General features: G+C 38.5%; 1 protein-coding gene across 4 annotated transcripts in view; it reads left to right on the top strand.

Moving 5' to 3' along the window:
- Positions 1-11,350, top strand: part of deptor (DEP domain containing MTOR-interacting protein) — a 34,133-nt gene extending 22,783 nt beyond the window's left edge. For all 4 annotated transcript variants that reach the window (XM_035672023.1, XM_035672022.1, XM_035672024.1 and 1 more), the window contains exons 8-11: positions 1,547-1,617; positions 2,128-2,232; positions 7,585-7,701; positions 8,284-11,350. In XM_035672023.1, coding sequence (XP_035527916.1) covers positions 1,547-1,617; positions 2,128-2,232; positions 7,585-7,701; positions 8,284-8,301 — 311 coding nt within the window. In that variant the 3' untranslated portion in view covers positions 8,302-11,350. The remainder of the gene's footprint in view (positions 1-1,546; positions 1,618-2,127; positions 2,233-7,584; positions 7,702-8,283) is intronic.
- Positions 11,351-12,718: the final 1,368 nt, after the last annotated feature.

The raw sequence follows: 12,718 nt of genomic DNA, 5'->3' as shown, positions 1-12,718 counted from the left end.
GTGTGTCTGTGTGTTTGTGTGTTTTCTGCTTTGTGTGTCTTTACTACTGTGAGGTTTCCTTTGATGTGTCTAATCCAAGCAGTGTACTTGACAGAGTCTCTTTGTAGCTCCAGAGCCCCCTCAACATCAGCACTCACACGCACGATACACAATGAACAGGAAAAGGAAGGCACACATACATGCACACACAAAATTCCCCTCTGCCTCACATTAACCTTAGTAATTGTGCGGGAAGAAAAGGAGCCCTGTGTCTTGTGTAATACGTTCTGGGTTGCATTTATAAAGCCAGGCAGTTAAAAGATGCCGTCCCCTGATATGAAGTAGACAAGGCAGATGATGAGGTATTAAAAAGAGAAGTTGTCCTGAAGATCAGATCAGGATTTCCACAGAGGGATTATGGAAATGTCCAGATCAAGAGGATAAAAGGTCTCTCTCACTTGACTTCCTCTGTTTTATCAGATTAAAATGAAGTACTACACAGACTACACAGAAAGTGATTTGTCAATCGAAAAGGAGGAAGTCCTTTTTAGTACTTGTTGTTTATTCAACTTACTTTTGCACTATAAAAAAACACGTACAAATCAGCTGCATACTCTTTTGTTTCAGATATCTAAAGCAGTGCATGAGATTGCTTCTGGTTTATAAATCTCAATCATTGGACATACAGACCTTAATCAGCCGATTCAGTTTCAGTTCTGTAAACCATAAGCATGAGTGTTATCTCAATCATTAAACCTCAGAAAGGTAATCAGTAATGATTCAGTGAACAAAGTGCCTCTCTTTAAAGGATTAATTATGAGCATAAAATAAACAAAGAGCAGTAAATGAATGAAAAACAAAGAAAAACAAAAGCAGACTGAATAACAAGAATAAAGAGCAGTTAATTAGAGGTTTGTGGCATATTATGGTGTGTAGGCGTGTAGAAATGCATGCACACAGAAATTGGTTAAAAGCCTAAAAAAAACATTAAAAGATCAAATTAAAATTCAGTTTCTTCCCTCATTTTTCATTTCCATTTCATATGATTACAACCGCTTTGATCTGACGCATATCAAATGTGTGTACATTCTCAGTCCACATTTTTCTTTCAATATGACCAGTTTATGTGTGGGAATTGTTGTATGCATGGTGTGTGTGTATGTGTGTGTGTGTGTGTGCATGGATTCTTTAAGCGTCTGCTTCCTGGTTGCCGAACAGTTAGCTGCGTCTTCTCTGTTTTGTCAAATGTTTCATCATTTTTACTAATGGAGTGAATTTGAAATGAAGGGTTAAAGTCCATTTAAATCCTGTGTAGAGTCATGTTGAAGTGAGTAATGGTTAGGGGAAGTTGGAGGAGGGGAAGGGGGGCTATACTGTTTCAGGAAGTAGCGTGCCTCCAGGCCCTGTTAGCATGTGACTGACATTAGCACTTTCAACACACTCACACACGTTTAACAGTATTATGTCTGTGTATTTCAGTATTTGTGTGTTTGTGGTCATTCCTAATTATCATGGTAGCAAATAACATTTTGTGTGTGGGTGTTTGGGTGTGTGTTTTTCTCAATAGTTCTGAAAAGACAAGTGAGTCCAGAAGAGCTACAGACACCAGGAGGACCCTTTCTAAAGAAGACATTCACTGTAGGACACGCACGCACACACACAGAGACAGACACCGCCACACACACACACACACACACAAAAACACACACACACACACACACACACACACACACACACACACACACAAACACACAGAATTGAGCTCTAACAAAGGCTGCTTTAGCATGGATGTTGGCATTCATTCTCACAGTTCCCTCACACACACCCGTGCAGGAAGCAGACACATGCCTACACACAAACACACCAATTTCACACTGCACTTTGTCTCAGAGTGTGATTGCCATAAGGTGCCAAATGAGTATCACACTTAAGACAAGGACATACATATTATGTGTATTCAGTAATTTATAGACATGGTTGCTATGGTTGGTGGATGTCTGTCCTTTCCTTTTGAAAGGTCCAATTACTAGCTGCAACCACAAACCCATAACAAAAGCACATTTTGCCTCAGGTTAAATATTAACCATGTGCATTAAAGACATGTGAAATATAATATCGTACCCAACACGTGTTCTTGTTGTTCTTCAGATTGTGGGCGATGCTGTGGGCTGGGGCTTTGTGGTGCGAGGCAGCAAACCCTGTCACATCCAGGCTGTGGACCCTGGTGGACCTGCAGCTGCTGCTGGCATGAAGGTAAAGACAGGAGAGATGTATGGAGGGCTTCCTCCATCACTTCAGCCGTGGGGTAAAAAGGGTTTGGAGGAAGGATAGTAGGAGGGTAGATGTCACCATGTAGATTCAAGGTTAGATAAAGTGAGCTAAGGAGGTATTGCAGTTCATGTGTAAAGACTGTAATCTGTTACTTTCTGACTTTTTTACTCTCTTCATGACTGCGACCCACAACACAATATGATGATTGGAGAAGGGAGCTGTTGTTATTTCATTCTGAGAGATTGAAATCAAAACCTGAGATAGCAACTCATGTACAGAAATGCAAATCTACACTTAAATATATACTGTTATATTTAAGTGCGGACTGCGAGAGAACTGTGAAAGAGAGGCGAGATGCTTCCTGTAACTTCAGCCTGCATGATGAGGAGGTGTCAGGACAGGAGCAGAGAGTAGCTGTAAGAGCAGGAAAAGTGTTAAGGGAGGAACATAGTCATGAAGAAGGAAAGCAGGGTTATGGTGGCTTTGCTGCCACAGCTGGCATGAAGGTATGTAAGCATACTGGCAGCAAGGAATCCTGGGAATGCAGAGCACAGCAACTTACACCACAACATGGAGAGGGAAGGACTGAAAAAAGCAGCAGGAGCCAGAAAGAGGAGCAGAGAAAAAAAGTTATAAAGGGTATAATAATCTATTGGTTGTGTTTTGGAAAGTCAAATTCAATAATTAATGAACCTTTGCTAATGTCCAGTGGAGACTTGGAATTATAAAATGAACATTAAAATGTCTCCTAAGGCGTTATGAAAACCCAAATGTGGCAACCCTTTAAAAAAAAAAACATGAAATTCTGGGACGAAATTAAACTTTGCCAACTAAGTAAAGGACAGGATGTTAACTCAGAGTGATGTCGGCGAGAAGACACATGAGCTGAAGAGTTTGGAGGATAAGGAAGGAGGCAGCGGTAGAGGAGGGTAACTGAGAAAGGAAACAGTCAGTGGAAATAATATCACTTCTGCTTTTGTTACTGTCAGCGGTCATATTTTATCACCATGGAAACACGTGTCATGGTTCACACTTGGTTATAAAGTCATAAACTGTGCGTGTTTATGTCTTTGTGTGTGTGATTAGCTCTGTTGTAGTGTGGACTACATGCGTACTGTGAGGATATCATGGAAGACATGATAGCATCATCTTTTATCTCCTGGTAGCCGCCAGAATGTTATAAATATGAGATTTTCACTCCGTATCATCATTTTAGATTAAATTCCTTGTGTGCAGCAGCGTGTGTGCTACAGAATCACCAGTTTAGTGAGAGTTTGTTGCGCTCCCTGCAGTTCCTAGAAGGTCAGTCCCGTTCCATTTCACCCGAGTAGTTTTATTGATGTGTAATTAAGCAGTAACACAATCCTGGAGAGGGAATGCTGTGCTGTGAGGTGTTGGCACTGCGGCCTAGGCAAAAGCCTAAAAGAAAAACTTACACCTGTTGACCTCTGGGAGGGAGGTACTAAAAAGTATTATGAAGCTCTTCTAATTTCACCTTATACATGCTTTCAATCACTGTGCCTGTGCTTGTTTATATATATTTTTTTTCACCACACACAGATGTACACATCAGCATTGTCCTGACCATAATGGACCCCAGTTATGTTACTGTTAAAGCCACTTTAAATGCACTTTTATACAGCAACAGGCAGAGCAGGATGTGTGTTTGTCTTACTTTGTGTCTATTTGTGCATCCTGTACTGCATGTTTGCACACCATCACAAGTGTGTGTACTGAATAATATGTTCTGTTAAATGATTTGTACCATATGGATATCATCGTTCTGAACCTCTTTTTAAAAAGGTTTGAACCCCTAAAATGAACATTTAAAGATTAGAAGGTTTGAAGGTTAGATGAATCTGAAACTGTAATCTCAAAACACTCTCATGCCTTGTTGTAAGATCATTTATATGCAGGATATTTAATCTTTAAATTTATGATTATTGTTGAAGACACACAATTATGACCAGTTGACATGAGCCTAAAAGTTCCAACAGTCTGACTCTCTTTTAAAGGAAAAGTTCGACATTTTGGGAAACACTTATTTTCTTATTCGCTTTCTTGCTTAGACTGCCTGGAGTCTTGTCATCACTGTGAGGTTGCCAGGCAACCAGCAGACTCCAGGAAGCCACTGCTCCTCGCCAAGAAATAGTCTGGCACATAAGTCTCCATAAAACCACAACATGTAATTTTTACATTTTGTTTTCTGTACATATTAAACAAAAAGATATAAAGTGTGAATTAGTGAGCTGAAAGCCGTTTTAGTCGAGCCAAATTTCTGATAGCTGGTTAATTGGCCAAATTATTATTGGTTGCCTTTCAGGCATTTTGGTCAGCTGTCTTTTAGTTTGAGCAGTTCCTCTGTCTGATTTTTTGCTGCTGTAAGAAGATCCACTATAAACTGTGTGTAAAAGTCTGTATCTTTCGAGCCAGCTGTAGCTCCATATTTTTCCTTTTCTTTTTGCTTCCCTTTACTATAAGTATTGCACCAAATAAGACAAGTCAGCATAGTCATGTTGTTTCAGTACATTTTATTGGACAATGGCCAGAATTGATCAGGGTTCTGTGTTTGCATTCAGTGGAAGCAGCCAGGTTGTGATTGGTTCATTGAGCCGTACATTGTGTGCATTGAGGTTGGATGTTTTGACTGTACAGAGTCTCCCCAGAAATGACTTTGGCTTTTTTTTTTAACATTTGCAAGAAACAGGCTAGCTGTTTCCCCCTGCTTCCAGACTTCCAGATGTCATACTTAATGGACATCAGAGTGGTCTTGATTTTTTCATTTAATTCTCTGCAAAAACACGAATGAGCATAGTTTACAAAATGTCAAATGTTAAAACACCAAACTAACCAAAGATCCCCCCTCTTGTGTGAAATTTTAGTTTAATCAGTTTTTGTTTCTCTGGCTTTCTGTTTCCTCAAGGGAAATAAATGCACACATCAGATCATCCAACACCTGAGTATTTTTGTAAAGAGTATTCTCTACATGCATGCAGCTGTAGATGTTATCACTGTGTGCATGTTGAACATCTCAGCATGGCCTCTTAACATGTTTTGTTTATTCTCTCTCTATGTCTTCTCTTCTTTATGCCTGTTTCTGTCTCGTTCCCTTCTCTGTGTGAGAGTGATTTTAACCCTGTGAGTGCAAGGAGCCATTCAGTCCAGCTGGGCCCCAGCCAAGACTAACAACTCCACTGCCTGAAAGGAGAGAAGCATCAGAGGGAGAGAAAAGAGGGGGAGGTGTTGGAAGAGAGTGAAATAGGTTAAAAGGAAAGGTGAATTTGGAGGGATAAATGCGTAGAGAGTGTGTCCAGAAGTGCATGAAGGACAGTACTTTGACTCTGCAAGTAGTGGGATATAGGCTGCAGAGGTTTAGATGTGATTACAGTCTGAAATTCCTCCGCAGCGCAGGATTAACATGCTAGGCTTTTTTTCTTCCCTCTATCTACTCTTAATCTCTTTTTGCCTTTATTCCTTCTGCCTATTTTCATCTCTCCTTTCCTGGAACGTTTAGGAATGCCTGAAAAACATTTAGTAGCAATTGCTGTGAAAATAACCAGAAATAGTAGCTCTGTCTACATGTATTCACTATTCTCAGTTTCACATGTAACATCAGTTGTTGTAAGAAAACAGGCCAGGTTTAAATAGCTTCCCTAAAGTTCCCTAAGCCCATGAAACACATCTGTAAAAGTTTTTCTTCCATCATCACTCAGCAGTCTACGTCTGCACTTTGTTGATTTATAGGCAATATAAATATCCAAATGATTATGTGCTTTTGTTTTCTCTGACATACGTCAATTATTTTTGCATTTTGCAGGATTTTTGGAAAACCTTTGGAATCCAGCAAATAGGGAGTGTACTTGCGTGTGTGAGTGTGCGCCTGTAATATCTTGCAGAAACCAAACCACAGCAGCACCAGAAACTGCAGCACCATGTTGCAAGAGCAGCAGCCAGAAAGCAACTCTGACAACGACCTCTTATCTCTGTCAGAGCTGCCGAGTTGGAGCGGTGGTTAAATAGCGATAAGGGAGGCGGGGTCCAGGCGTGACAGGGGAGTGATTTGAGCGTGACTGTCACGTTGTAACTAGTGTAATTTATGTCAGGCAACACTATCAGTGTTTACTTGTTTCTCTGCACTGCTGCAGCTTCGAGGGTTAGGGTGCTGTATTTATTTGTTATCTTACAGAAGCATTGTTTGATTTACACTTAAAATGTGTCAAATTTTTGGAGCACGTCCCTTTCACGCGGATGACAGCACGGCTGGATTAACCTGTTCGGGGCCCTCTGGGAAAAGATCACCTGCTGGGCCCCTAATTAAATGGAGTTTCTGCATGGGAGATAACATACTGTCAAATGGCAAATTGTTGTTTTACGCTTTGGTATTTGTTAGATAGTACAGACAGTGCACAAGTGCATCACAACACTTCAGGAGTCTAGAGTGAAACCATCTGATTGTACAGTTGCGAATTCATTATCATGTCCTCTAGTGAATAGGAATTTCCCCCATTATTTTGTTTATAAGCAGAAAGGGGAACAACATCACAGCACAGTGCAAGTTCTGCCTTCTAGTCTTTAAAATGGTCTGTAGGCTGCTGCCGGAATTTGCTAAATGAAAGGTTTTTCTTTAAAAATACACAAAGCATAGGACTCAATTTTGGTTCAAATGTTTCTTTTCTAATTGTTCTCTGTCTTACAAAATATGCCAAAGTCATCTTATTAATATTTCATTTTTCTTGTCTTTATTTCCAAGTTTTGTTAGTTTAAAGGTTACAGAAAGTAATCAGGTTATGTTACTTTAATATTGTGATACTTTGATTAGGGTACTGATTCAATTTTAACAGATAATTAGTAATTGTATCAGATCACATTTTCAATGTAACCCTCCCGACCCTGTTATTAAGCTTTAGAGGTGCTGATAGGTGGATTTTATCTCTCACCTAATTATCATCTGCTGCGTCTATTTACCACGCAGACATGAGACGCTCAGCAAGAAACCAAATAAGCACGTCTATTACATATAAATGACAAACTATACCCCCATTACAGGCCCTCATTGTTGTTGTTATGTGCTTTAGTTTAGCATATTTCCAAATAGATTTTCAATTCAATTAGCAAAAACCATTGGAAGACAGTTGTAGAGCACTAAAATGTCCAAAGAAACCTCTCAAATCACACAAAATTGTGATTTCCAAACACTGCACAACATTGCAAAAAATAAACTATTGTCCCTCTCTTGTTTGAGTTTGATTTGAACGTGTTGGACTGGTGTGAACACTGAGACCATTACAGCCAAAGCATCAATCATCTCTCCTCTCTCTGTCTGTCTTTCTTCAGGTGTGTCAGTTTGTGGTGTCGGTGAACGGACTGAACGTCCTGTCTCAGGACTACCGGGCCGTCAGCAACCTGATCCTAACTGGACCCAGGACAATCGTGATGGAGGTGATGGAAGAGGTATAAGTTTGGGGGGAGCTTTGACAGAATCCCTCATATGCAGAAGAATAGTACAGTATAACGTGGGGACTAGAAGTATTAGTACCTGAAAACCACAGCGACAGGGCAACGTGGACAAGTTGAAACGCAACTCACACTCTCTCTGTTCCAACGTTGTTTGGAAAAAGTGGATGACGGAGAGTGTTTTTAAGAATGTGGGTTTTCAAGACTAGTAGATGATTCAACCTGTAGACAAAACAGACACCGGTTGCACTTGATTTTTTATCTTTGAATTTAGAAACACTCATAAAAGAGGGATAAGTGCAAGAGCTGCCACACATACAGATGGTGATTCATTGTGCCCACAAAAACTCTCAGTCTTAATGAAGAGACCCCAGACTTTATGTGTGGAATAGAAAGACCCGTATTCCCTGTTTTTTGTTTTGTTTTTGAGTTTCGAACCAGACCTGTATCACGAATCTGTTGCTGAACATGATGGCAGTTTGTCATTAGAACCGGGAGACAAATGAGTAAAAGCTGAAACTGTAACAATACGGAAGAATATTTCATGTTGACACATTCAGTGACCTCTCCCCCACTTAGTTTCCAACCATGGGCTGAATCGCCTGATGGCTCAACACTGCCCTCTGCTGGGAGAGACAGGAAGACACACAGCGGGGGAGCATTTATACTACAGTTGCATAAATCTTGTCATTGCTTTCAGGGTGTTTAATTGTTTTTTTAATTGCTTGGGGAGCCACTTTGTTAAATTTCTAGCCTCATCGTGTGAAAGAAATTTACAACTAAATTGATGCCCAGGTAGATTTATGTGTAGCTGCTAGGAAGTAGTTAGTTTACATAATAAAAATGCAGTGATAAACTGTATGTGACATTAAGAGGCACAATGTATATAGAAAAGCTTTACGCACAAACCAACTGAAGAAGTCCTGCTTGAGAAAAATGGAGTTTATCGGAGGAAGTCTCATTTTTGTGCAAACTAAAACAAGCACTGAGAACATCATGAAGACTTAACATAAATAATTGTTTTTAAAAGGATTATTTACCCTTCAACTGTATCACACAGAGACTTCCACAGTGACAAAAGATGTAATTATTTGTTTAAATGAATAAGAACCCAGAGAGTAAATCAGCTCTAAAATTAGAATTTATTTCAAAGATTTGTTGCATTTATTGCATAAAAACAAAAATATAACCACTTGGTGTGTCCATACAGTGGCAGTTCTTAAATAACTGTAATTGGAGTCATGTTATGCCAACCAGATTTAATTTGGAAACTTACACACACAGTAGATTAAATTGACCTTAAATATAGAAATTGTTTATTTATATTTTCTATGTTTGAAGAATATTAAAGGCTACTATGACTGTACGAGCACTTAAACTATTAAAACAGAACCCTTTTAATTGACAAAAGCACTTAGGTGATAAAAGCCTTCTCTTTTTGGCATAAAGTTTAAAATTTTAATATTCAAATGTACACACACATTAACACATACAGTATATATATATACTGTACATATATGGGGCCATGGACTACAGAAAGATCTTGTGTAATCTTTTTAACATAATTTTTCGATGCTGTGAAAACCATAAGCAAAATTGAATTCACCCCTACTGTACCGGAGTGGCAGCAGAAAACCTGCAGAAATTACTTATTTATTTTTTCTTCTTGGTTGAAATGACCCTTAACAGAAAATCTCCTCGTAACTGCATTAAAGCAGGTTTGATGTTTAGATAAATGGGTTTGTACATCATTAGCCTCCAAAATAATAACATCAGATTAGACTATAGATGTTTATAGACTGTGCCATCATGTGCTTAGACATACTAGCATGACAAGATCACATTTAAAACTATATGATTATAAAAGAAAAGCATGGATAAGTAATGCTCATATTGCCCATACAGTATGTGTCTGTAATCCATGTTTGACTGATGAGTAATGTTTTTAGACAAAGTAACACTGCCTGGTTCATTAGATGTGTACTTAGTTTTGTTCGGAAGTGAAATTATTACTAAAAAAACTAAATACAAATGCAGTAAACTGAACTTTTTCTATTCAAGGTGAACATATATTCAGGAAATCTTTATTGCCAAACAGTAGAATTAACACACACTGTTGTACATCGCAGTAAACTGCCTCCAAGTGTCTGAAGTGACTTATTCCGTGGACATCTCATTGGTTTTTCTAGATGTGCTTAGATGTTGTAAGCAGTGAAATGCATGATTCCTGTATTTGTGCTTATGTAGCATTATCCTCTAATCCAAAGCACCTCTCCAGTCTATTGACTGGACTGAGTTATCTGACTAATCGTTTCCGAAGTAAAGCAGATTTGAGCCTCCTAAAGCCTTTGTTTCCACTTTCTGCCCCACTCTCCCATTTCCAGGAGAAACAGAACAAAACTTCCCCAAGTGTATTAATAAGAAACTTGTGAAATTGTTATAAAACATTTTAGGGCTTCTCAGACATTGGTGATGTTCTCTGGTGACTCTGTTAAACATTCAAGACATTTTGTTTTAGTTGCTGATCTCAAGTGTCCACTCATATTGTGGGATGATGCCATACAATATACTGTTTTCATACTATTCATGTAAAGTTCATGGATATTTTGTTGGTAGGGTTTGCTGTGTTTGGAGAAGATATAAAAGGGTCAGTAGACGCTGAGATTTTAATCTTCTTTGTTGTTTTTTTTTTAGTTGGATTTTTCACACAGCCATTCAGCGGGACACGTGACATAAGTCACTTCTTATGCCAAACTGCAGACATTAGTGAATCAAGGGTGTTCAAAGGTCTACTGTGGATACTGTATGTCACAGTTGATATCTGCACTCAGCACGAGTTCTTTAATTAAAAACTTGCCTACCAGCAGTTTTCAACCCAGTATTTGTTCTTTTAACTGTGCGTGGAAATGATCTGGCTGGAGGGTTTTTGATTCTGTTAAAAGAAAATGGAAAATGTTTCCTGTTTGTCTGAAGGCAGTTTGGAAAAGAGCACAAAGGTTGATTATGGTCACAGTTAAGTTTTGGGAAGTAGAAATATGCAGAAGTGAGGCAGAAGTGTTTCACGTGTATTCCAAGTCTTGAAGGAGTCCTTTGTGGTCACAGCTAGCTGAAATGGGTTCTCAGACTGTTAGCCTGAAAGCATTTTGCCTTAAGACCTTATTTTGCTGCTAATCACAGTTGGTGGTCATCTAATCTCTTGTTATATTCCCAGCTCCGTTATCTCCTCGTACCAGGTGACCATGTGTCAGTTCTGTTGACAATCAGTGTTTTATGGACACCACCATTAATAGCACAACAGCGGTTTCAAAAGCAATGGTGTGACAGAATGTATTTCTCCCCCTTCTTCTACATTGTGCTGTTGATATAGTCAGTTTTAATGATTGATTCACTCGTTTAATTAAAGGGATTCTTGGCTTTATGTTCATCTCCAGAGTGAGTGGCTCAAACATTTTCAGCAGGTTACAGCTGTTGGTTTTTTTTTGTTGTTTTTTTTGTCCGCTATCAGAGATTACATGTCAGGTTTGACGACAATATAAGCTCACAGTACCACTGTCTGTTTTTGACAAAGCAGCTAAAGCTCATTCTGATGTTCTGATGTATTAAACAGTTCATTAAGTGTTTAATAAACAAACAATTATTATCTGAATTTGTGGTGTCATCTTTAGGTCTGTTTGTACATGTCTAAAAATCACAAAAATAGTATATATTTTAATATTATAAATATGAATATTAATTTTTAAAATAATTAAATTGTTAAAAACAAAAACATTATTAATAGAAACATAACTCCAGACTTTATTAGTCTATTTTGTTTCTATTTGCAATTGCATGTGTTTTTCGTATGTAGTAATAAGGCAAACTGCTTTTCTTTTCAATCTATGTCAGGTTTGTCCTTGTTAAATGGAGCTCTGTCATGTTCTTTTTCATTTGGCAGTTAAGTTAAAGGTCAGCTTTAACTTCAGAGACAGATAATACGTTTCCCTTCATGTTTTCTTCCTTTTTTTTTACAAGGTTATAGTAGCATGTAGCTTAATCTGTAAACACCTTGTCTGGTTTTCCTCTCAGACTGGCTGAAAGTACAATGTGCACCACCTTTCACCAGACTGACATTCTTGATCTCTCTCTCTCTCTCACACACTCACACTCACAAACATCTGATATCCTAGGCAGTGGTTCCTAAATCTGCGAGGTCACATGATTAAAGACATAAATCATAAAAATGAAAAGGAGAAACTTGGTTGAACTGTTCACAACTGAAGGCCACATGACTCTTTTTTCTTTTTTTTAGATGCACTACCAAATAGCTACCAGCAGGGGGTACTGCTATACTGTAGCACACAGTCTGTACTTTTGTTTTTTCTTCCTCATTTTAGTAAATCAGCAAGGGGACAATAGCTTGTTATGTGAAATGTCTAAATGTGAATACAGTCCACAGGAATGAAACACATCTGCACTGATGTTATTATTGTTGATGTCTGGTCATAGTACTCTCATTCATCCCCATTTCGTAACATTTTACCTGCTCTGAGCTCATATATATATATATATTACTTTATACATATATATACATATATACATACATATTTTGAAAACAAAAAATGTGAGAAATAACAAAAGATCTGCTGCATGTCGTTCCTGATCAGACATAGCAAACAAACCACTTAATCATAATTTAGGTGAGCTGCTGACCTACGCCACATATTTGTTTGTCATTTTTATAGTGACACTTTGCTCCCTTTCTCTCTCTCTTTTTTCCCCCATCCTTTGATCCCCGGTGGAAGATTGACAGATACACTAACTAGAATAGATATTATCAGATGAGACCATCGCCACCTTTCCTCCACCTATCAGTCCGCTTATTCATCTGTCCTTGCATTCACGCATCCATTGATTAGCTCAGTAACCAACCTTCACATTGCCTCCATCCCATTCATCTATCTGTCTGTGTTTCAGCTCACTATAAAGAGTGATACATACACACAGGAAATTAGAAACTGTGACACACACACACACA

Source organism: Morone saxatilis, unplaced genomic scaffold (assembly GCF_004916995.1).
Source record: "Morone saxatilis isolate NCDOM2014 unplaced genomic scaffold, NCSU_SB_2.0 Contig24, whole genome shotgun sequence".
Taxonomy (NCBI): domain Eukaryota; kingdom Metazoa; phylum Chordata; class Actinopteri; family Moronidae; genus Morone; species Morone saxatilis.
Note: the sequence above shows the minus strand (reverse complement) of the source record. Positions and strands in the feature narration are given on the sequence as shown.